The 24,206-nt window shown below is 43.9% G+C and overlaps 1 protein-coding gene across 1 annotated transcript in view; it reads left to right on the plus strand.

The window, feature by feature from the left end:
• The window catches only part of Maml2 (mastermind like transcriptional coactivator 2), a 320,597-nt gene that overhangs the window by 206,090 nt on the left and 90,301 nt on the right, over window positions 1-24,206 (plus strand). The window contains 2 exon segments of the mRNA XM_027415142.2: window positions 21,113-22,462; window positions 22,464-22,694. Coding sequence (XP_027270943.2) covers window positions 21,113-22,462; window positions 22,464-22,694 — 1,581 coding nt within the window.

The following is a 24,206-nucleotide window of genomic DNA, read 5'->3' on the forward strand; positions in this document are numbered from 1 at the left end:
GCAAAGATGAAGGTGGACGAGGACTCCAGATGACAAGAGGTTAAAAACATGAGTACTAGCCAAGACTGCAAACAGAGGTCTCTGTCTGGGCAATCATTCGCCCCATGGTTAATTCTGAACAGTCAAAGAGTGATCTGCTATGAGTGTGTTCTCTTTATTTCATTTATTTTTTCAAACATTACAACTCTGGAGATGTTCTGTTAATTTCCTAGATCAGGATTTCATCAATTTTTTTGGTTTTTAAGATTTGTCAGTATATCCGAGGCCAGACTGGTCTTCACAGTGAGTTCTAAGACAGCCAGGACTACATAGAGAAACACTGTTTTAAAAAAATAAACAAAAACAAAGCCAAAAAACCTTATCAATAGTTTGTGAGTGTTTGCCTGCATGTATGTGCACCATGTGTTTGCCTGGGCCTGTGAAGGCCAGAAAAGTGTATCAGATCCCCAGAAAATGGAGTTACAGATAGTCTTGAGCCACCATGTGAGTGCTGAAAACCAAACCCAGGTCCTCTGCAAAAGAAGCCAGAACCCTTAGGCACTGAACCAACTCTTCAGCCCCAGCCAATTCTTTTTTATTTTTACTTCTTCCAGGAGGTGTTCCCAACCACACCACGGAATGAATGGAGAGTTGTGTTCACTTGCACAGGTGCTCTCATTGGCTTCCAGTGGGTTTAAGTCCTCCTACAATTTATAAATGTCTAATACCACAGCACCATTGGAGAGCCATCTTGATGCAGAGGACCTTTCACTCCCCAGAAACCAGACACTCTGAATTTAATCCTGCTGGTTTTCATCTTCTCCTAACTATTTCAAATGCAAACTTCCCGACAAACACATTCTTTAATTCAGGCAACAGGGATGGTTGGGGTGGGGTAGGAGGTGGGGTGGGACACATTAGGAACTCATCCTAGATGCCCCCTGCACCTGAATGACTCAGTCTAAAATGGTATTAGAGCTTTGCAGCAAACCCACTTCAGGAAAGCTGGAGGGAGATTAAACAAAAGTTAAGCTGAAGGGGAAATAATTTTATCAGAATTAGGGTTTTTACATGATATAGTGAAAGTCTCATAGTAAATAAGCTGTCTTCTTATGGGCTTAGGTGCGCAAGGAATAATTTTAAAAAACAGATTCAAAGTAACTAGTACCCAAAAATCCAGCAATGTAGGTGGCAGAACTCTTGTTGTGTAAGGTTTTGCTTGGAACAGCACAATTAAACATGAGCACCTCTTGCTTGTCATGAAGAGGTGAGGAAGCACATGTCTTTTTCTTTTTCCTTTAAGGAACTTTCCACTGTGCTCCAGTTCTTTTTCTTTTTCTTTTTTTCCCTCCTTGTTCATCTTCCCAGAAACCCCATGCTTCATTTTGCACTGCAAAAAGGCAAGCAAGATTCAGACTGTTCATAACAGAGCACAAACACAGTTCTGCGTTTTTATGTGTTGCTGTCTGATTTTCCATGACACAGAATGGGGCCACAGTGACTAGCATAGCGCTTGCTTTCCCTCAGCTGACAAACCCGCAGAGGACTGTGACAGCATCTTCCTCAGCAGCTGACCCCACTGGCTCTGACACTTTTGCTCTTGGCTCTTCTTTTCTTTTCGTTCTAAGAACACTTTCCATTAGACCCAGGATGCGCCTTCTGTTACCAAAAACGATGAGTCAGACCAACGTTGGGATCTATAGCTGGCTGTTCTCTCAGTCTGCTAAGATTACAGAAGGAAGGGCTGACGAGTGCTCAGACACGTGACAAAGGGGGTGAGGCAGCAACCTGAAGGTCAGAGCTCCCTGATGCCTGGGAAGTAGGATCAGGCCAGGGACAGATGTTTCAGCTGCTTCCCTCAGGTTCTGGGGTCCCTCACCCACTCCCCCCATCATACTCTCTACCCCTGAGAGTGTTAATTGTCAAGTCTACATGTGCCTCGGAGCATGCTTACAGGGGGATTATCTTATGGGTGGGAACATTTCCAGAGCAGGGAATCATGGGCTGAATAAAGCAGAAGTAAACACGAATGCATCTGTCTCTCTCTGCTTCATGATTGCAGATGCAATGTTAACAGCGGCTTGAAGTCCTGCTGCCCCTACACGTCCCTCCCACCCCCGTCATGACGTACTGTACCTTCTGGTTGCTTTTTGAAAGTGTATTTTAACACACAGCAGAAGGAGTGAAAAAGCTAAGACATGGTCTTTATCCAGTAGGCTGTGATGGTCTCGATACAATACTCTGTTGAGATTAGAGGGAAAATGATATTTGAGGGAAAACAAGAGCACACCTGACAAACTCAACTCTTTGGTCCAGCTGGAAAGCAAAGGGGGGGGGGGTGAAGGCAGACTACAGTGCCAAAGACTAGAGGGTTCAAGGACACTTTCTGAAGAAGGCTGATTCAGGTCCCCACAGCGCCCCATCCCACGTGCTGAGTTCTAAGTAGAAGCCAGGTCTTCATGCCCACATCTGGAAATGCCTGAGCTCTGTTTCCCTTTTTTTGTTCCCTTTAGGCAAGGTTAAGTCCCAGTTCGGGTTACCTACATGGCTTCTGTGCGGCTAGTTTTAAATGTCAATTTGCTATACACTAGAATCTTCTGAGAGGAAAACCTTGATTAAGAACTTGCCTAAATCAGATTGCCTGTGGCCATATCTGTGGGTAACTGTCTTGGCCACCTGCCGACGGGTAGTCCTGAACTATAAGAAAGCTGAGTATAAGCCAGTTAGCAGGCAGGATCCTTCATGGTTCTTGTCCCTCTCTAACTGTGAGCTGAATTCTTTCATTGAAGGTAATGCTGTGTAGAATAACAAGCAGGCTTGTCTTCAAATCCCTGTCTTGACTTTCCTCAGGAGTGAACTGTCACCTGGAATTAGGAATTGACTGAACCCTTCTGTACCCTAAGTTGTTTTGGGATCTCCACAGCAGAAATGTAAGGACAGGTCATTGTTAGGAATAAAGCTTAATGGGCTGGGGGCGTTTGTGGCAGGACCAAGGTCAGTTGTGCAGCAGTGGTCCTGCAGCATGTCTACAGGCAGATGGGAAGACTCCTATCGAAACTTTATTGAGGGGGAAGTAAGAAAATAAGGGAAGGAAAGACAAGAGAGGTAAAGAGACACAGAGACAGAGAGAGGACAGAAGAGAAGAGGGAGACAGGAAAAGTCCTGTCTGCCCTTCAGGGGAACACAGAGAGAAGAGAAGTGGGTGGGGTTTTCTTACAAAGGGTTTTTGCCCCTCCATGCAGACTACTAGCCATGGGACACTGGGCTGACCAGGGTACTGCCTGAGTGCATTCTGCCAGCTATCAGGGGAAGGCCAGCATAATGCCTGAATCCTTACAGTCATAGCACAGAAGTTTCTGTAATATGTAAAGAGTACCCCAGCCAATAGAAGCATCCATGAATACCTTTCCATAAAAAAAAAAACCTTACTGACATAATTTCATTAATCTTTTCCAACAAACTGATGCTTCTCTTTTACCTTCCACATAGAGATGTTTGTCTCACAAACAGCATTCGTAAGTACTCCAGTCACAGAACCCTGTGATAGGCCACTGTTGATAGAGGAACTTTAAGGAACAAAAGAAAGAAAACCTAACCTTGTGATGGACATATCAGAAAAACAGCGTAAGAAATTAGCTTTTTCTCCCCAACAGAAGAGTGTGGCTAGAAAGCTAAGATCTCCCCTCAGCCTCCTGAAAGATTTTGTGTGAGCAGTTCCTACGCTAAAGCTAGTGGGCCTAGAGAGCTGTGGGCTCTGAATTCAGAGAATAATGTTTTCCTGTGAAAATCAAACACATCTATTCTCTTTCAAAGCTGTTTCTTTAATTATGGAGGAGATGGCCAGCACACGAGGCAGTGTCATTCTCAAGTACCTAGAGGTGACACGCATGCAGCATCGTGCTTAAAGGATCCTCACATTCAACATCTTTTCATGTGCCCACCAATGAAGATGCACCATTTCCTTTTCAGCGTTCGGTCTCGGTGACTCGGTGGCAGCTTTTTCAGCTGCCACAGCTGGAAAACTCTAGTGAATTCCAAACCGTGATTAGAGAAATCAGAGCAGAGTTAAAAGAAGTCAAACAATGGGAGGGAGGGAGGGAGTAAGGGAGAGAGGGAGGAATGCACTGTGTGCACACAGACAAGTCACATACAAAGATAAATCGCGTCTGCCCGTGACCATATTGGCACCTGTCATAAAGCTATGAATTTGCTAGGAATGGGTAAAGGTCATATGGAGAAAAAAATTCTCTTTCTATTACCAAAGGCAGTGAAGAAAAAGGCACCTGTGGCACTCGCTCTTGGGGGTGGGGGGAATAATGTTACTAAATGATATTGGAAGCTTAAAAATATGAAAAGCAAGAACTGAAATGATATGTAATATCTAGGTGAGCTCAGATAATGGAGAGTGGTCTGAATTGAGGCAGAGATGGATCAAGGATTGTCAAATTGTTCCCTCCCTCTGGCTGTATATCTTTTTGAGTTCAGACTATGTTTTCTTTGATGGAGAAAATGATAGGTTTGAAAATACACGTTGATAGGCATCCACAGATCAAGCCCCCCTAGTCTTTCTGATTCAGGGGCATAAAACTGTCAGGTCAAAAGCAATTCCCATATGCGACCTTAATTTAACAAATGATTAGACCCAATCCTGGTGCTTTGAAGTGTCTTTGGTTGTCATGATCCAAGCATGATATTATTTTAAACAGGTTTTTCTCATCCCTAGGTTTCTGAAAGGGTATATGCTGCAGGAATTTTTCACTCAAGTCACCCATAATATCTATCTCTTTTTAATGTTCCCCTGGGGTGGATTTTTGTTCTCTAAACAGTATTTTCCCATATGCTTTTACTCATTTAGGAATAAAGCCTGACCAAAAACAATGCCTGAGCTTAGGACCCATCTCTCTGGGTGCCTGTGTCTCACAGTTTGGCTTCTTACACATCTCTTCTGCGTGGAATGGGTGTTCAAATCCTTGTTGCTAATGCTGACACACTTTTCCTCACCCCAGAGCCAGGCAAACTCCTTGCCTTCCACTTAGAATCTGAAGGAGGGATTGCAGCCTCTATTGTCCTTATTGTGCTAGAAAGAGGTAAGGCTGGGGCCAGGGGGAGAAGGAGAGTGAGATCAAGGGAGAGGATTAAGCAGGGTGATAGCATCCGTGATTCAAACATTTTAACTGTTTATCTCCAAAATGCCAAGTCGTGTGCTTTAAAAAAGAATGGCCAGGCAGCATCCTCCCTGTTGTGCTCTCTGCTGTAAAGCTTTTAGGGAGGAGCTGCGGCCTCCAGTTCTCTCTTTAACATGTGACCATTTGGCTTAAGCCCCCAACCACTGTCAAATGTGCACACATTACACAGGAGTTGGCCTTGCCACAGATGACCCAGCACCATTGGAGGAGAGTGCTCACATCTTCCTTGACATTTTCTGTTGCTCATCTCCTCCACCTATCCCTGCCCTCCTCACTCATTAAGTCTTCATGCCCCTGGGGTTCAGCTCCATTCCTTTCTCTTCTGTTTGTCATCTGCTAGCAGTCAAACCTTCACTGAGCACATAGGAGTCTTTCTACTCGATTTATCAAGAACCCAAGGCTCTCTCCTAATTACCCATCCTGAATATTTAGCCAGCAAAGGGATATAGCCACTTCCACACCCTACAAACCTCTCATATTCCACATGTCCGAACTTGAACCCATCATTTGCCTGGCTGCCACCCACTGTAGTCATGAAACACAATCCTCTCCTGCATTCCTTTTCTCAGTGAATGAGTCCAATTTCTATCTGGGCACTAATCCTCTCTCTCTTCTCTCCTTCTTTCCCTGCTTCTCTTCCCTTTTCCAACACACACACACACACACACACACACACACACACACACACACACACTTCTGACATGTAATTAACCATACATTTCATTAGGTTCCTAGTTGCTATGTTTGTCCCCATGGGTGGTGGCATGTCCACTCATAGTAATTTAGCTCAAAGCTCATTCTTACTATCTTATGGAGCACTGAGATTTCACTGGCCTTGGGGCTTAAGATATCCCATCTCTGGCACGCACAGAGAGAATCTGTCCATGAGAGGCGCTGTCTAAAATATACAGCAAACCATGTCACTGCCCTGCTGAAAACCTCTGGTCATGCTTCTTCACATGGTCTCTAAGCCAATAAGATCTCCCCTGACTCTTCCTGAGCTCACTCCTCACACTGTCTTGCTGGCCTGCCCTGTTCACAGCTTTGTTGGTGTTGTACAATCCCTGAAGGCCTTGTGTTTCCCAGGAAATAACTCCCTTGAAGAAAGCAGAAGTTTTCCCCAGTGAATATATCTGGTAAAAAGCATGGGCTTTCAAAGAATTGAGGTCAGAATCTCATTCTCTCTCTCTCTCTCTCTCTCTCTCTCTCTCTCTCTCTCTCTCTCTTTCTCTCTCTCTCTCTCTCTCTCTCGCGCGCGCACGCGTGTGTGTGTGTGTGTGTGTGTGTGTGTGTGTGTGTGTGTGTGTGTGTGTGTGCATGTGCCTGCACCCTCATGCAGGTCACACACTGTGGGGTAGTGGTACATATGCATATGAGTGCCTGTGCATGTGGAGGACAAGGAAACCCTCTGTGTAATTCCTCAGGTGCTGACCACTTTGTTTCCTGAGGCAGAGTCTCACTGATCCAGACCTTTTAGTTAAACAGGGCTGTTTCCCTTTCTGTAGTGCTGGAGTTAGTAGCTTGTATTCCCACACCCCACTTTTTCACATAGGTGCTGAAAATTGAACTCAGTCCTCATGCTCACAGAGTGAGGACTTTGCTTACCGAAACACCTTCCCAACCCCTGAAAAACTTTTAGTAGGATCATACATTTTCATCAATAAAATGTATAGATTTCTCAAGGTTGTCATAATGAACTTATAGTCACAATAGAAGTTGGTGTTACCAGGAGATTTCTATGTGTCAAAGGGTATTTATGGACTTTATACATATTTATTTAATTCTGCATTAATTTTGTGATAAATATGTTATTTTTGTCCCTTTTTGGAGAGAGTAGGATTTAACCTAGGACATCAGGCATGCTGGTCAAACTTTCTCATGGATCTGTATGTGCCAGCCTTTGAATTTTAAAGATGAGAAAAATCAATGTACAAAAGTATGAGCCCTTGCCTTAGGTTGTGCTATTGATAAGGGAGCCAGGCTTCTGTGAAACATCTAGAAAGTGCCTTCTGTTGACTGTCATTCTACTAATAACACTATATGCTCCTCATCTTTTCCTCTGCCCACTCAACACTCGCTCATCCAAACCCTGATGGACACCCAAAAGGCTAAATACAGATAATAGCTGAATGGCAACGTTAGGAAAAACCAAAGTGTTTCCCCCAGTCTCGTCACAAAATTCTTTGGACACCAGATGTGTGGGGTTTTTCCACACACACCAACTGTGTTAGTCTCTTTTTCATTACAGTAATAAAACACTCAAGGCTGGGTAATGTAGAAAGAAAAGAAGCTCATTCAACTCACTTTTGGAGGCTGAAAGTCCAAGGTCAAGTGGCCCCATTCTTTGGCTTCCCAAGAGGGACTCATGACTAGGGCCCCACGTGAGAGTGTGCGCAGAGCTGATCACATGGAACTCAGCAAGCAGGAAAGGTCCAGCTTTCTCTTTCTATCACAACCCTCCCCCAGGATTACCCAGGAGAACTACATTCATCTCCTCCGAAGGCAGAAGCCCATTGACCTAATTATTATAGGTCAAGCCCCACCTGTTAAGTGTATAGTGTTCCATTACCTCTTAACACTACAGCTTAGGTACCAAACTTCCAACCCATGAATCCTTAGGGCATAACCATGGGAACATCCAAATCTCCTCTTGGAGACAATACCAGACACCACAGGATAAGGGCTCATACCCACAGACTATCTCTAACCTCAGATGCCAGTCACAAGGCTGAAGCCATGTCCTAGGTTTGGAGGTAACCAATGCATTATAGAGGCAGTTACCAGGGGTGCTGATACACAAGCTGGAGGGGAGTTCTCAGGAAGAGGGAAGGAAAAGACCCTGGCCTTCATTGGACATGCCAACCTGTAGGGGTCCCCATCAGCTGCTTGAATGCTCTCCAAACCCTGGCTGTCCAGGTCTTATGAACACGTCATTATGAACATGGAATTTAGTAAATAATTATCCATTTGTGCTCAAACAAGCAGGCAGCCCCTCCCCTCTTCATGGAGGTTTGGCAGGGATCAGCTAGCTGTGTCTTATCATATTACAGTATCACATTTACATCTATTAATATTTTATTATTTGCCACAATCTGAATTTTAAATTTTATAGACATTTTCACATTTGAGTGTCAGTACATTTACTGAGTTGAAAATTTTATCTCCTTATAAAGAGGGGGAACTGAGGCAGAGAAGGAATAATTATAGTACATGGTGTTGCCTATCTTGTAAACAAAGCCTTGAGTCCCTTAGCTTGTGCTCTGAATTGCTATAATAAATTGCCTCCGAAGGCATTACTAGGCACAAAATGATACTTTTAATCTTTACTGGAATACTTAAAAAGGCATTATAGCAAGCATAACTACAAGATCATTAAGGAAAGCCAAACATTGATAGAGTGGCTGAAAAAACGGAACCATGACCATATGTATGCTCTGGGAGGGAGAGGGTTTTATTTGCAATCTTGTGGTAGGACATTGTCTGAGTGTCACCATGTGCAGGCCCAGATACCCTGCTCTGACACTCTCCACCTCATTCTCTTGAGACTTGAGACACGGTCTGTCTCTGATCCTGGAGTTCATGATGTTTTCGCTCCTCTGGCAGTCAACAAATCCAGCACTCGTCCTGTCTCTGCCCTTTATAGCACTATGTTCACAGACGTGCACAGATATGCACAGACACACCTGGCCTTTTAATGTGTGTTGGGGATTTAACCTCAGATCTTCCTTCATGCTTGTGCAAGCTCCCTTCCCCATGGGCATCTCCTCAGCCCAGGAGACGTGTATTACACTAGGGTCAGATGACAGCAAACCAAACACACCAGTCAAAGGACGCTCTGTTCTGATGAAGGGAACAGACATAGCAGAGATCTAGACAGGGCTGGGGGCAATGAGACATTTTATCCTCCAAAAATGTAGCCAGTGGATATAATGTTAATTGAAAAGTAGGAAAATGGAAAAATGTGTGTTCTTGGTGTGGGAGCCCATGTCCCAGTGACCTCTGTCCTTAGTTCACAAGGTGGCAGATGCTGTGCGTTTATGTGTTGGGAGTGTCTCAGTCCTGCATAGTGTCTAAAGGTTAAATACAATTAACAGCTAGGGGACTTTTAAGGATCTTAAGATTCCTGAGTTGAAGCTGTCCCCCTGATATTAGGCAGCCCAGGCAACAGTCAAGAGTTTTACTTTAAGAAATGGTGCAGAATGAAGGCCAAGGGAATAGCAAGTGCATCCTCATAGCATGTTCATCCTCAGAAAACACGAGAAAGTGCTGTGCCATACTCTTGTGTAGAGACAGGGTTCGAGAACACAAGTGTGCTCTGGGGAACTTCATTCACCCTTACACTCCCAGTTTGCTGCTTTCATGGAGAATTGGTTCCATGTTTGCTTGTTAAAAAGATTTATTTTCCAATATAGGTGGTTTTTAAATTGTTTTCTTTCCCCTTCAAAGCTGGCAACACATGAAAAACTAGAATCTTCCAGGTAGAGAAATCACTTCCACCCTGTCCTTACCAGACTGAGCAGGTTCATAATACTGCAAGCCAGTGTTTTAAAGAATACTTCTACTGAAGTCAGTGTCTGGCCTTCATTGTCTCTCTCCCAGGGTCATTTAAATAACCAAGAAACAGTTCCCATAAATGCATGACAAATATTGGAGTTTTAGTGGAAAAAGTTTTCATTTCTTAGAAAGCTAGGGGGCTTTTCTATCTGCTCATAGGTCTCATTTTCTGGTGTAGGAGGCCTTAATAGCCTGAAGCACAGATTCGGAATCTTTAGTTTATTTGTTTGTTTCAGCTATAGCAGAGTATCTTTGTAAATCTCTTCATGTTTCATAAACCCAATTAGGATTCCCACTCAGATGTGTCTTTGATGTGAAGATGAACATAGACTGTAGAACTGAGGCTCTCTGCAGAGCTGCTGTCTGTGTGGACCACACAGTTCCTCACACTGACATTTAGAACAGGGAAAACACATCAACTGTCTATACTGCACCTGGATACAGTTGCTAGAAGAAAAATATTTCTCCCAAAGTTTCAAAAGATGACGACATCAAGTGCCAAGAACATCAAAGGCACAGTTTGGTGTTCAGGGATTTTGCCAAACTACCCTCTAAATGCTGCTTAACATTCCCAAGCGATTGAGTTACAGATGAGCCTGACCCTGTAGGGACCCCTAAAAAGCTCTTATCCTGCCTGTGTATCTAGATGATTACACCCAAACCAGTTTGACCATTGCAGTCCTCAGTTGTTCAAGCATGATTTCCGTAGAAGTTGCATTTCCAGATTGTTCTTTTGCTCTGAGGGGAGAGTGGGTGGAGATTTGACCTCAGGCCCTCCATGGACACCCATGTGGAGACGTGGAGACAACAGAAGTCCTGTTCCATCTCTGCTGTGGTGCACAGCTCAAACTCTTGATTAGGAACGTCCTTCTTTCAAAACATCGTGGAAAAGTGGGGATAATTTGGAAAATAAACCAAAATAAATGTGTGCTTAGCTTTTTAAATTTCATTTATGCTATAAAAATTTTAATTTGAATGTAATTGTTGGCTTATTTGCATCTTTGTTTTAGTTGGGAGTAGTTTGTTGCAAACGGCAGGAACCTTTTCTTTTTTTTTCTTTCTTTTCTTTTTTTTAAAGATTTATTTATTGATTATGTATATAGAGTTCTGCCTGTATTATGTATGTAGTGTATGCCTGCATGCCAAAAGAGGGCACCAGATCTCATTGTAGATGGTTGTAAGCCACCATGTGGTTGCTGGGAATTGAACTCAGGACCTTAGAAAGGGCAATCAATGTTCTTAACCTCTGAGCCATTTCTCCAGCCTGAGCAGGAGTCTTCTTAAAGTGGTTCTGGTGAATTAATGATAAAAGGTGTGTGTGTGTGTGTGTGTGTGTGTGTGTGTGTGTGTGTGTGTGTGTGTGAGATCAAGTATTGAAGAGTAAATGGTAGGGAACATCACTGAAGACCCCTGAGCATCAGAAGCTAGTATTAGAACACTGGAGGCTCTCCCTATTCTCCCTACCTCAATCTCCTCTCTCCTCCTGTCTCTCACTCTATGTCAGTTCCGTTCTCCTACATCCTGCAGATGAGGCATGCTTTCTCTGTCTCTTCTTGTGTGTAACTAAAAATGACTCCAATCAGGAGACCAGCTGTCTCACTCACTGTTCTATTGCTCTGAAGAGATACCATGATCATGGCAACTCTTAGAAAGGAAAGCATTTAACCGGGCTAGCTTAAAGTTTCAGGGGCTTTGTCCATTATCATCATGGCAGGGAGCATGGTGACAGGAAGTATGGTGGCAGTTAGGTGTGGTGCTAGAAATCACCTAAGGGCTACATCCTGATCTGTAGGCACCGGCTTCGGAAATCTCAGCGCAGTGACATGCTTTCTCCAACAAGGCCGACCCTCCTAATCCACTTCCTTGTGGATAAGCATTCAAATAGATGAGCCTTTGGAGACATTCTTCAGAACCACCACAGCAGCCATGGTTCTCATTTCAAACACTCATGACTATAGGACAGGGGAATCTTGATTTCATTATCCATTGCTAGAAGAGTAGTTAAAACATTCTATTTGAGCCTGCAGTACACCTTGGTCCCGTCTACTGGGGCTGGTTAAATGAAATGGTCTAGGTTAGCATGATTTACTCAGGAATGTGGGGAAGTGGTTCCCAAGGGCATAGATACTTAGAGACAGACCATGCCAATCTGTTTTGTAGGTAATATGTGTTCAATGCAGAAAAATTAGAAAATACTGACATGAGCAGACAAGAAAGAAAACTCCTTCTACCATCAGAATGTCCTTCAGCATCTCAAAGTTTCTTAGAAACATTTGTATTTGCTCTAAACACTCTTCTCACTCTTGGATTTTTGAGCCATAATAAAGGTAATATGCAGTAGTAAAAAAGACACCCACATCTTTTAAGTCTTCCATACAAATTATTTTTTAATGTGGAGACAATCTTTTAAAATGGAAGTTAATTAATAATGTTATTTAAAATTATAAGTATTTCAAAGGAAATAGCCAAGAAATCGTGAACAGACAACAAGAGAAGCAATCTTTAGATGGACTAATCATGAGAAAGATTTCTGCTCCACCCTCAGAGGAGATGAAAAAAGAGCTAGAGCTAGCCATGGTGAGACAGCAGAGCCCTGGGAGTAAGTACATACCAGAGGGAAGGAGCTATGTACAAAGTACATGAAAGTGAAATGATTGTTTTGGGTCTTAGAATGAAAAAAAAAGAGATGGAGAGGGGAAATGGAAAGGGGAGGGGAGAAACAGCAGGAGAAGGAAAGGGAGGGAGGAGAACAGGTTGGGAGAGGAGGAGAAAGAGAATGTTGTTGTGGTTGGGTATGTTTGGTCTGAACAGGACACCCTTTAGTTGCTATGTGAACAACACAGGTCAAGAAGAGGTAAGATAGAAGGTCAGAGATCAAAATGTGCTTAAAACAGAGAAAATCTGAAAAGGGAGGAGAAGAGTGACTTAGAACCAGAGATTGGGAAGGGAGGGACTTTTGATACTCATCTAAGTCTCCTAAGCCACTAAAGGTAAAAGAAGGCTGGCATGAAGCTAAGGGAAGCTTTGACATTGCTTTCTGAAAAGATGGAGCATATCTGTAGCCATACTCCAGCCCCAAACAATGAACAGACAATATTGATGCTCTCTGCCATATACATTTGCAGGCACTGACCAACATTTTGAAGTAAGTTTAATTCCTACCTGCAGAAACTTCTTGGAGCACCCGTGCTTTCTCTTCTTGTCCAAAAACCTTTCAGCTCTGCCCCAGCAGGCAACAGCTCTACACCTGAACAAGGATTGCTATCAGCCAGCGAGACTTACAAAAGCAGGTTCCATTCATGAGCACAGGCAGAGCAAACATAGATGTCCCATACTGATACTAGCCAAGAGCCCAGACCCTTGGCTGCCCAATAAGACAAACACCAGGCAGGCAGTGAGCATTTCCCAGACTAGAGATGGGATGGCTTTGGGGCCATGAGAAGTTGCTCTTCTCTTGACTTTTGAAATCATACTGAAGTGAAAAACTCACATACCTGAACCAGTTGCCAAGAACAATACAAGGCAGAAAGTGCTAAAATCATCATAGCCGAGCCAAAGAATACGATGGAAAGCAGGATGCTGCGAGCTAGCCATCTAGAGAACTCTGGAGTTGGACCCTTTGAGTGAAGTGGGAGAGAGAAGCCTCATGATTAATGATGTTTAATGCACTGTGCATTCTGCTGAGAAGGGCGTTTAGAGCATTAGGAATAGAGCCAGCATTTTCAACATAGCATTTACTTTGGATTCACTTCCATATATTTTGGGCAAAAGTGAGTCATGGATAAAGTATGTCATGCACAAAGCAGTTATTCTTTTTTTCTTCAGGCTTTTGTACAATATTATGTTCTTTTCTGTGTTCGACATGGCGGGTCCATCTCTGAAAGGCTCCTGGAGGTACTTGCAATGATTACAGGGACAACTGGGGATGACTAAGGATGTCATTATCATGGAATGATATTATTTAACATAGTTGGCTATATGGGAATGATATCGTCTTTGGATTTCTTAAAATGATCTTAAAGTTAGTTTACAAAATAGTGAGTTTCATTATAATATTTTACATATATATACATACATGTAATAATATGTATATATGTATGTATATACTGAAATTTGTCTTTAGAATAAACAAAGAACTTCCATCTTTAGTTTGGGTTTTATAAAGAATGGCTATTGTGTTGAAGTGATGAACTGAGTCTGAGTCTGATGGAGCAAAGCTATGGACAGTATTTTCAGACACATCTAGTGTACTTCCCCCACCAGGTATACCAATAGCAGAGTCGCCCCACAGTTATTCTTAAAGTCTCTCTAAAATTCAAACTGAAGTGTGTCTTGCTGCTCTGCAGCTCCAGAATGTTCCACCCAGCATGGAGTCAGTTGGGACGGGCCTTGCACACCAGAGCCAGCCTGGGACCATCTTAGGATTGCACAGCCACCTGGGTCCATCACCATGTCCCCACCCCCTTTAGTTTTGCTTCACTTTGATGATGTTCAGCTTTCTGGTGGCTGTGGTTCTCAGGACATCACATTCATATAGATACATGACCACACAAATGCCAGCGGAATGTGAGTCAGCATAACAGAGCTCCCTACAAACTACAGACATCTTCTTGCTGCTCCCCAGCTGCTTAATGGCTAAAAGGATCCAGTGTCTGGGGACTGAGACAAATACATGAACTATTTTAGGAAGCAATTCAGTCAGCATTGTGGCAGGTACATGTTCAGTAAAGTATTGGAGCCAAGGCCCATACAATTGGGTTGGATATAGTCAATCCAGCAACACTTAGCCACATAGTGGGCAAAGAGGAAAGGGAGATGTTTTGTTTTGTTGTTTTTGAGACAGAGTTTCTCTGTGTAACAACTCTGGCTGTCCTGGAACTCACTTTGTAGACCAGGCTGGCCTTGAACTCACAGAGATCCCCCTATCTCTGCCTCCTGAGTGCTGGGATTAAAGGAGTGTGTCACCACTGTCCTGATGAAAGGGAGGTTTTTAATGTCTTTGGAAAAGGACACAAATCTGTAGTTTCTTCCCTTTTTCAGTGATTTTGCTGGTTGATGATAGACTTGGAAGTGATCCTTCTAAGAGGAAGTGCAAACCAGGGAGGAATAACTCTCACCTTCTAGAGTTGTAATGACCTCAAAGTCATTATTCCAAGATCGCAAACATTTCACTGTAAGAACCAATGAGAAGTCATATATGATCTTTTGGGTTGTCTCTCTCTAGATCATCTCCAATTTCTAGCATCAATCCCATCTCTAAAGGACTGTGATGAAAACTCATATATGGTAGGATCCAAGTAAGCACACATGCACAGACACACACACACACACACACACACACACACACACACACACACACACACAAAAACATACACACATCTCCAGGTAAGCACACATATGCACAGACACAGACACACACACACACCTCCAGGTAAGCGCACACATGCACAGACATACACATACTTACACACACACCTCCAGGTAAGCACACACATGCACAGACACACACATATTTACACACACATCTGCGGGTAAGCACATACATGCACACACACACACACACACACACACACACACACACACACACACACACACCTACCTCCAGGCAGCTACAGATTTGGTTCTTGCATGTTTTCCCCAGTTAAGAGGAACAGGAATCTACTTGGGGGGTGGGGTGGACTGTGGCCTATGGGCTGAATTGTTACCTTTGTGAGGTACATTCCTTGTTTCTAGGGCAGCACAGAGACAAAGGGTACATTTAGTTTGTGGGAAAGGATGGGGGCAGGGGAAGAAACAGAAACTAGAGGATTGTGCAACCGTGGTGCTCTCAAATCCCTCCAGGAAGTTTATGTTTCGAAGCCTTTGGAAGAGTAAAGCACAGCTGTTTCAAACAGTGCTGTTTACTGATGGGCCACAGTCTTCTGTAAGTGTTCTCAGTACTTCCTCCCCAGCCCTGGAAGACAGGTCTCTGTTAGTAGACTCTATCCAGCCTAAGCAGGCTTATGGCCACCCCAGCAGAGACCGTGTGTCTCCAAAGGCAAGGGATGTTCAGAGAGAAGACTGGGCCAGGACTGGGGTAAAGAGAGGCAGCCTGCTGGATCACAGCAAAGTCAGGATTCCTTGAGGCATGTAAACCAGACTAGACTTGCTGTGGAAGGCCACACCCCAGAAAGCCCTTCCGATGACCAGCCAGGGCGTGCATGCAGTACGGAACCTTACAAATCAACATACCAATTTTGGATGTCTTGTCATCTGCAGTATCTCCTTTAAGCCATGAGTGAGTTGATAAGATGTCGCTTGAAGCTTTCTCTGTGTACTTAATAAATCTTCACTGGTGACCTCTTGCCTCCTCCCTCTCTTACACTGGAGCTTCAAGGCCGACATCCAGAGATCGATCTATCAACCTCTAACCAATGATGTCACCATTCTCTCCCTGCCATCCTTCCTTAGGGGTCCTGGATGTCCTTCCCCATGCCCTGGGCATGCTGTACATCTTCCTAGTGCTCTTTCTTCTTGGCTGTCTCTGCGCTGTGTCCAGAGCAATGTAGATGAGGCGTGGTGAAAGCTGAGAGAGAACCGGGAGCTTACCAACAATCAAGAGGCAGAGTGCTGGGGCCAAGTTGGTGTGTGCTAGCACACTGCTTTGTGGCCTTGGTATGTTCTGTTTGAGAAGAGATTCTTAACTATAAAGCATAGGAATTTAGGGCTATTATTGGGCCTCTGAGGTGGAGCCCTGCCTGGCACACACGAGGCCCTGTTCAATCCCTAGCACTTCCAGGAAGGAAAAAGAAGTGGAGGAAGGCAGACATTCATTTGGATATTTTTATCAAATGAGAGGTTTTTTTGTTTTTAAGAGCACTTTCTTCCTTGAAAAAATATTTGAATTTTCATTTGTAACAGGTTTGTGTAAGATAAATAATAGTTTATATGTATTAGTTATTTGAGTTCTTGCAATGACAAAAGCAACTTAAGTAGAGAAGGGATTTTTTTCAAAAATAATTTCCTTATTGATTCTTTGGGAATTTCACATCATGCACTCTAATTCTGCTTTCCTCCCAATCCCCCATATCATTCCCTCACCCCTTCAGTGTACCCCTAAAAGACAATTTAAAAAAAATCAAACCAAAACAAAGCAAAGCAAGCAAGCACACAAACAAACAAAAACAAGAACAAAACAAACTCAAAAAGCCTCTTCCCTGAGAGAAGGGCTTCTTCTGGCTCACAGTCACAGGATGCAATCTGGTGATGCTGAAGAAGGCATGGCAACAGTTGGTTAGGCTGCTTACCTTGTATCAACAGTCATGAAGCAGAGAGCAATGGATACTGATGCTCACTCAACTCACTCTCCTTTTTATTTGATCCGGGACCCCAGCCTACAGAAGGGTGCTGCCCACTTTCAGGTGGGCCTCCCCGCCTCATTTAGCCTAATCTAGACAATCCCAGATATACGGCCAGAGGCTTGTCACCTAGGTGACTCTAGATCCTGTCAAGTTCACAATCACTGCTAACCATCACAATACATGAAAACATTTATGTAGCTAAAAGCTCACCATTTCCTTCCATTTTTGAATGAATTAACAAATTCTCTGGACTATTTCGACTGTGTCTATCAGCCCTCAATGAAAGATGCATCTTGGGAATCCTCCTTCCGCACTGTCAATGCAATAAAATGCTTTCTGGAAGCTGCTACCTCCCCTACACCTCGGGACATGGACTGTGCCATATACTCTTCGCATTCCTCCCTTCTGTCCCATGTCACCCAAGTTATCCAAAGGTCCAACTGTGCAGCTCTCAGCTTCTCCATTCTGAACCCACCCTTCTACATTTAAAGCCATGTCCTCACTAGTCATCCACTCATTAGTCACCCAACTAATACCAAGTTGTGCTTTCTTGGGCCCTGATTCTTCTTTTGGCAAATTGACATTGCATTTCCTGAGAAACTCTTTCACATTGGGATTTTAATGACTATGCTTGTCCCTTCTCAACAGTGTTTGACTAGGAACTTTAAGAGATTCTATACCACAATCTATGTGTGTGGTGGAAGAATTTTACCCTAGCAAAGGAAACACTTCAAAGATGTGAACTTTGAGCATCAGTTAGATTTTTGTGTCCAGGTAGTTCAGCCCATGTCTACTATATCTGTACATTTGATGGATCTTGGTGATACAACTATGATTAGAAACCTCTAGAAGGTGGGGTACAGCCTATTTCCAACATGATCTCTCCAAAAAATTCTGTTGGTAAAGTGACATGCCTCAAGGATTTTTGCTTGGGTGTGTGTGTGTGTGTGTGTGTGTGTGTGTGTGTGTGTGTGTGTGAGTGTGTGTATGTGTATGTATGTGTATGTGTGTGTGAATGTATGTAGTGTGTGTGTGCATGTGAGTGTGTGTGTGCGAATGTGTGTAGTGTAGTATGTGTGTGCATGTGTGAGTGTGTGTGTGAATTGTAGTGTGTGTGCATGTGTGTAGTGTGTGTGCATGTGTGTGTGAATGTCTGTAGTGTGTGTGAGTGTGTATATGTGAATGTGTGTATGAATGTGTGTAGTGTGTATGCATGTGTGTGTGAATGTGTGTAGTGTGTGTGTATATGTGTGAGTGTGTGTATATGTGTGTGAATGTGTGTAGTGTATGTGCATGTGTGTGTGTGAATGTGTGTATGTGTGTGTGTGTATGTGTGAGTGTGTGTATGTGTGTGAATGTGTGTAGTGTATGTGTGCATGTATATGTGTGAGTGTGTGTGTGAATATGTGTAGTGTGTGTGTTGAGAATTGAACCTAGCCCCCCATGAATGCTAGGCATGCACTCTATCATATGCTGCATCTGTAACCTTCAGTTGGATCTCTCTGTCTTCATGGAACCACACATCACCTTTTCCACCCCGTCTTTAGGTATCCCTTCAGCTATGGTTAGTGACTGCCTTCAAACCTTACTTCCCCAGTGTTTACTTAATCACTAGGCTTGGGCAGGAAATGACCTCAAAGAAAATCTTTTTGTAGAGGAGGGAAGTGAAATGTCTAGGCTGAGCTGTCAAAGCGAGTCAATGTCAGAATCAGCTTTCAGTGCCTGTCGCTCCAGTATGTGGACGTCACTGGTATTTATGTCTGAGAGCAAAGTCTACCATGCAAGTACTTGATTGGATCCCTAGTTCCACTTCTGACTACGTGTGTGACCTAGAATTGTTACTCAGTCTTTAAACTCACTTTTCTTATCTAGAAAATTGAGGGAAAGTGTACGAGTACTGAAAGAACACTAAAACGAATTATTTTGAAGAATCTGAGACCTGTAAGATTATTTACCCAGGTGAAGACCTTGCTTAGCTCAATGTCTGCTGCAAACGTACTGAGTAAATGACCATTGGTGTTTCTTCTTCCATAACCAGGGTGTCAATTGCTCCTTCTGAGCCTGCTTCTATGACCCTGGCATCTCACAGAGTGGGGACAGGCTGCATCTCACAGTGTGTGCAGGCCTGGACAGGGGTGGCTGGAGCAATAGAAGAATCGGATGGGACAAGTTTTTAGTGGTTTTTATTTTTGTTTTTTCAAAGTAGTGGAAAGTAAATCAAAGGTGAAAATGCAAACCTGGAAAAAGAATGGATTCCATTGTTCTTTACTGGATAAAAGTCTTCAAACACTGCTCATTCTGAAATGACACACAAGCAACACGGCTGACTCTCTGGGCCAGCCTCTTCTCTACTATTGATGGTGGCCATCTTGGGTTTCTGCTTCATGTGGGTTTGGCTGCCATTATTGTATGAGCAAAGAAGACAGACAGCAGAGAAGGCTGCCGAAGCCCTGCCCCTGCCTGTAATTTGCTCATCACTGATGGGACATCTAGACTCTGGAGGGACAGGATTAGAACACTTGGTTAGTAACAGAACCAAGTGTTCACACTAACATGAGCAGACAGAAAGTCACTCTAAAGATGGCACAGTGTGTCACAGATCACAGAGAAATTGCAGAGACCCTCTCCACTCTGCTTCTTCTCTCTAAAGCACTGTGACTCTGCAACAGCTCCCAAAGTCAGTGAATCACTAAGCAGCCAGACTAGTGGCTCTAGTCTACTTTCCCCAAGTCTACAATCTTAATGCACAATCGGCTGGCCTAGCATGGGTCAGGTTGCTTTCCTGTTAGCAGTCAGCCATTGTGAATGGCTTCCACTTGTTCTACAGTCCATTCTAGCCACATGTCCCATATGAGTGGACAAGCTGGGCAATGGACAGAGATGGCTGGAACAGATCTTGATGAACAAGATGGCAAGGAACACAATTCCCATGGGGTCCTGCTCTGCATCACCCCATTCCCAATTCTGCCCCAATTCTCCTACATTCTAAGGTGGTTCTGTACTCATTGCCATTAGCCCCCTTCCTGCTAGGTGAACCTTGACCCTAGACCAGCTTTCTGAAATCAAACAGGGTGGAAATGGTAGGCTGTAGACCCAAACAGACCTGCCACTTACTAGCTCTGTGCTTTGGTTTTCTTACCTATAAAATGCATACCTAATGTATATCTAATGATTGGTCAGGCAGATGCCAAGGAATAAAGTCATTATGCTTAAAATTCCTGGCATATATGGTATATCTAGTTCTATGAATTTTCTTTGCTTAATTCAGAAATCTTCAAGAGGGCATGGGGGTACCTATAACTAAGAAGGGAAGGGAGAGAAATGATATAACTTTCTGAATAGCATGTTAACCTTGGCTTCTTTGCAATGACCCTAAGCAGACATTAAATAATTTAGGTCTGTGGGCAGAGTCATAGAAGCCACACTGTGGTGGATACAGTTCTTGCTTTAGAGACAAACCAGCTGTTTGTTCAGTGAGCCAATGATAAACATGTTATCCTCTGAAAACATTTGTTGGGATGGCTCCATGGTCCTTCAACCTTGCTCTGCAGATGTGATACTCCCAGAGTTCAGTCTGTTCACTAGGTAAGTGAATGCAGCAATTTGGCATTGTGACCTGCACAGACATGCTGCTGTAGAGAGACACACAAAACACAGCAAGCCATCAACTTTTCCTAAAAACTATACTTCATAAAGTCACTTCAATGAGCATTGTGTCAAATTTTTAGATACGTTATCTATTTCCTTTCTATGAGAATTTTTCCAGATTGATGACAGCACTGGAATGTAAGCTTGGCTAAGTCTGTCCCAGCACCTTTTCTGATAACACATTTGCAAAACTGCTTCTCAGCACCTTGGTTTTGTTGAAAGGGTTAGTGGCTGTGGTGTCTGAATGAGGCTGCCCCACATAAACTTACATGTTTGAATATTTGGTCCCCAGTTAGTAGAACTGTTTGGGAAGGATTACAAGGTGTATCCTTGTTGGAGGAGATGCATTACTAGGAGTGGTTTTTGAGGTTCCAAAAGTCATTTTCTCTCCTTTCTGTCTTTCAGCTCCAGGGATCCTTGAAAAGAAAACAAATAATCAACCTGCCTCCTGCCAACAGCAAGAGACCCAATGGCTTTGTTGACAGCTCATTCCTTGACATTAAAAGGATCAGGGTTGGGGAGAACCTTTCTACAGGTCAGGGGGCCCTCCCAGTAAATAATGGACAAAGTCATATGATGCCGGGGGCCTTGACCATGAGCCAAGCACCCCTGAGAAAGACTAATGCTCTGCCCCCTCCTGCACATTCTCCTGGCAACACTATGTTTAACATGGGCTTAAAGGAGGTGAAGAAAGAACCTGGGGAGACCCTGTCTTGCAGTAAGCACATGGATGACCAAATGACGCAAGAGAGTGCTTTTACTAATAGGTTTGGGGATGACCCTGGAGAACAACTGATGGACCCTGAGCTGCAGGAACTGTTCAATGAGCTGACCAACATATCAGTGCCTCCCATGAGTGACCTAGAGCTGGAGAACATGATCAATGCCACCATTAAGCAGGATGACCCATTCAGCATTGACTTGGGTCAGCAAAGCCAGCAGAGTACACCTAGACCTCCCCTGCCCATGGAGAAGATCATTATCAAAAGTGAATATTCACCTGGTTTGACACAGGGCACTTCAGGCTCTCCCCAACTAAGGCCCCCATCAGCAGGCCCTGCATTCTCCTTGGCCAACTCTGCTCTCCCCACTTCATCCCCAATCTCCACAGTCCCCCAGAGTCAGCCTCAGCCTCAGACAGCATCAGGAGCAAATAGGGCCCTGCCAAGCTGGCAAGAAGTATCCCATGCTCAACAGCTCAAGCAGATAGCTGCAAACCGCCAGCAGCATGCACGTATACAGCAGCAGCAGCAGCAGCAGCAGCAGCAGCAGCAACAACAACAACAACAGCAGACTCCTCCCAACTGGCCAGCCCTGCCATCCTCTTCCGGGCCATCCCCAGGGGCATTTGTGCAGGAAAAAATCCCCAGTCCTTCCTTTGGCCAGCAGCCATTCAGCCCCCAGGGATCACCCATGCCTGGGGTAGCCGGCAGCAGCAACCAGTCCAAAGCAGTGGCCAACTATACTTACAAGGCTAGCCCCTCAGCCCAGGCTGGACACCTGGATGTGCTTCTACAGCAAAAGCCTCAGGATCTCAGTCGAAGTTTTATTAACAACCCACACCCAACCTTGGAACCCCGACATGGCAACACCAAGCCTTTGTTCCATTTTAACTCAGACCAAGCAAACCAGCAGATGCCTTCTCTTTTGCCTTCCCAGAGCAAGCCTTCTCTCCTGCACTACACCCAGCAGCAGCAACAGCAGCAGCAACAACAACAACAGCAAGGCTCATTGGCAGCTCAGCAGCAGCAGCAGCAAGCAGCAGCAGCCACAGAGCTCCTTGGTAGCTCAGCAACAGCAGCAACACCAACAGCAAGGCTCAATGGCAGCTCAGCAGCAGCAGCCACCAGCCCAACCCACCCAACCTTTATCAAGTCAGCCTTTGCTAAGGTCACCCCTGCCACTGCAGCAGAAGATCATGCTTCAGAAAATGCAGAATCAGTCCATTGCAGGCCTGGGATATCAAGTCACTCAACAGCACAGACAGGTAAGGGCTTTGGTTCTTTACCCCAGAGCTCCCACAGACAATTAGTTTGGTTATTATGGCATACTCTCATGCTTGTGGTGAGACATGAGTAATACCAGAAACCCAATGGTCCTAGCAGGATCTTGGTTCTCTGGGTACATCTAGGGCAAGCACTAATGTTTCCTTATATGCTGTCATTGCTTTGGGGCCCTGTGATGATCAACAGTTCTTATAGCTAATGTCTTGGTGATGTACCCAATTGTCCATCAGATCCTGATATTATTGGTGTTCATTCATCCAACCAGAAAATCTGATCAATATGCATTGAACACTACTATGTAGAAGACATTGTGGTTAAGGTTGAACATAGAATAAGGTTAGAGATGACATTGAGAGTGGTCAATGATGTGGCCAACTGTTGCATTCAGTCCTCAGCCTCTCTAATAGATCCCACATGACTCAATGCTCACAATGTTCACCAACCCAAAACCTCAGGTTCCGTCTAGAGACAGAGTCAAGCACTTAAACTATCATTTTAATGCTGCATAGAAAGAGCAATGACGTGAGAACTCTAAAGTCTTCCCCAGCAAGTAGAAATCAGGAATGACTTTCATAAAGAATTATGCCTGGGAGGAGTGATAAAGGGTGAAATAACCATGACTATAGCAAAATAAGAATCTAGAAATAGAAATAAATCCATAGTTATCTTATGCCCTTTGGTTTTACATTAAATAGAGGTTTAATTCTATACTGGTAAATAGTGTCAAGAAATTGGTCACTCCTCCAGAACAATTACTGGTAAGTGCTGATCCCAGGGGAGGTGGTAGAGGAATCTCTTCCTGGAAGGAAGGAAGAAGTTTGAATATTTCATTGTTCATGTTGTTGGCAGGCGTGCTTTACCATAGGGCAGCAAGTTGCCTGGTAGAGAACGGAAAACTACAGGCTACCAGCTGGAAGAGTAGAAGATTCAGCTTCCCTGCCCAACATACGTGTGTGCGTGTGTGTGTGTGTGTGTGTGTGTGTGTGTGTGTGTGTGTGTGTGTGTGTGTGTGTTCTAATTATGAATCATGGAATAGACTTAGGTAGACTTGTATATATTTTACAACATTAATATGACAAGAATAGTCACATAATACTTTCATAAAACAGACAATTTTAGATGACTTAAAAAGATAGCAGAGAACATCCTTCCAATATCACATTCAAGCATTTTGTCCTGGATGATCTTGGGTTCAAATTCTCCCTTGACACTCCTTGTGAGCCTCCTTAAGCTACTTGTAGAATCTGCTGGGTTTGTATGGAGAGTGGAACAAGGTTATTCCTAAATGAGACTACACAATAAGTGAGGATTATTCCCATTCTCATGTCAAGTGCTGTAAATAATCAAAATATTTCCTTTAAGGAAGCAAGCACACATGAAAGGGAGGTCTCAGATTAACATACACCATTCTAAGGACATGGATTCTGAAATGTAAAGAGTACCACAGTAGCCAGGTGGTGGTGGTGCACCCCTTTAATCCCAGCACTCGGGAG

This window comes from Cricetulus griseus, chromosome 4 (assembly GCF_003668045.3).
Source record: "Cricetulus griseus strain 17A/GY chromosome 4, alternate assembly CriGri-PICRH-1.0, whole genome shotgun sequence".
Taxonomy (NCBI): Eukaryota; Metazoa; Chordata; class Mammalia; order Rodentia; family Cricetidae; genus Cricetulus; species Cricetulus griseus.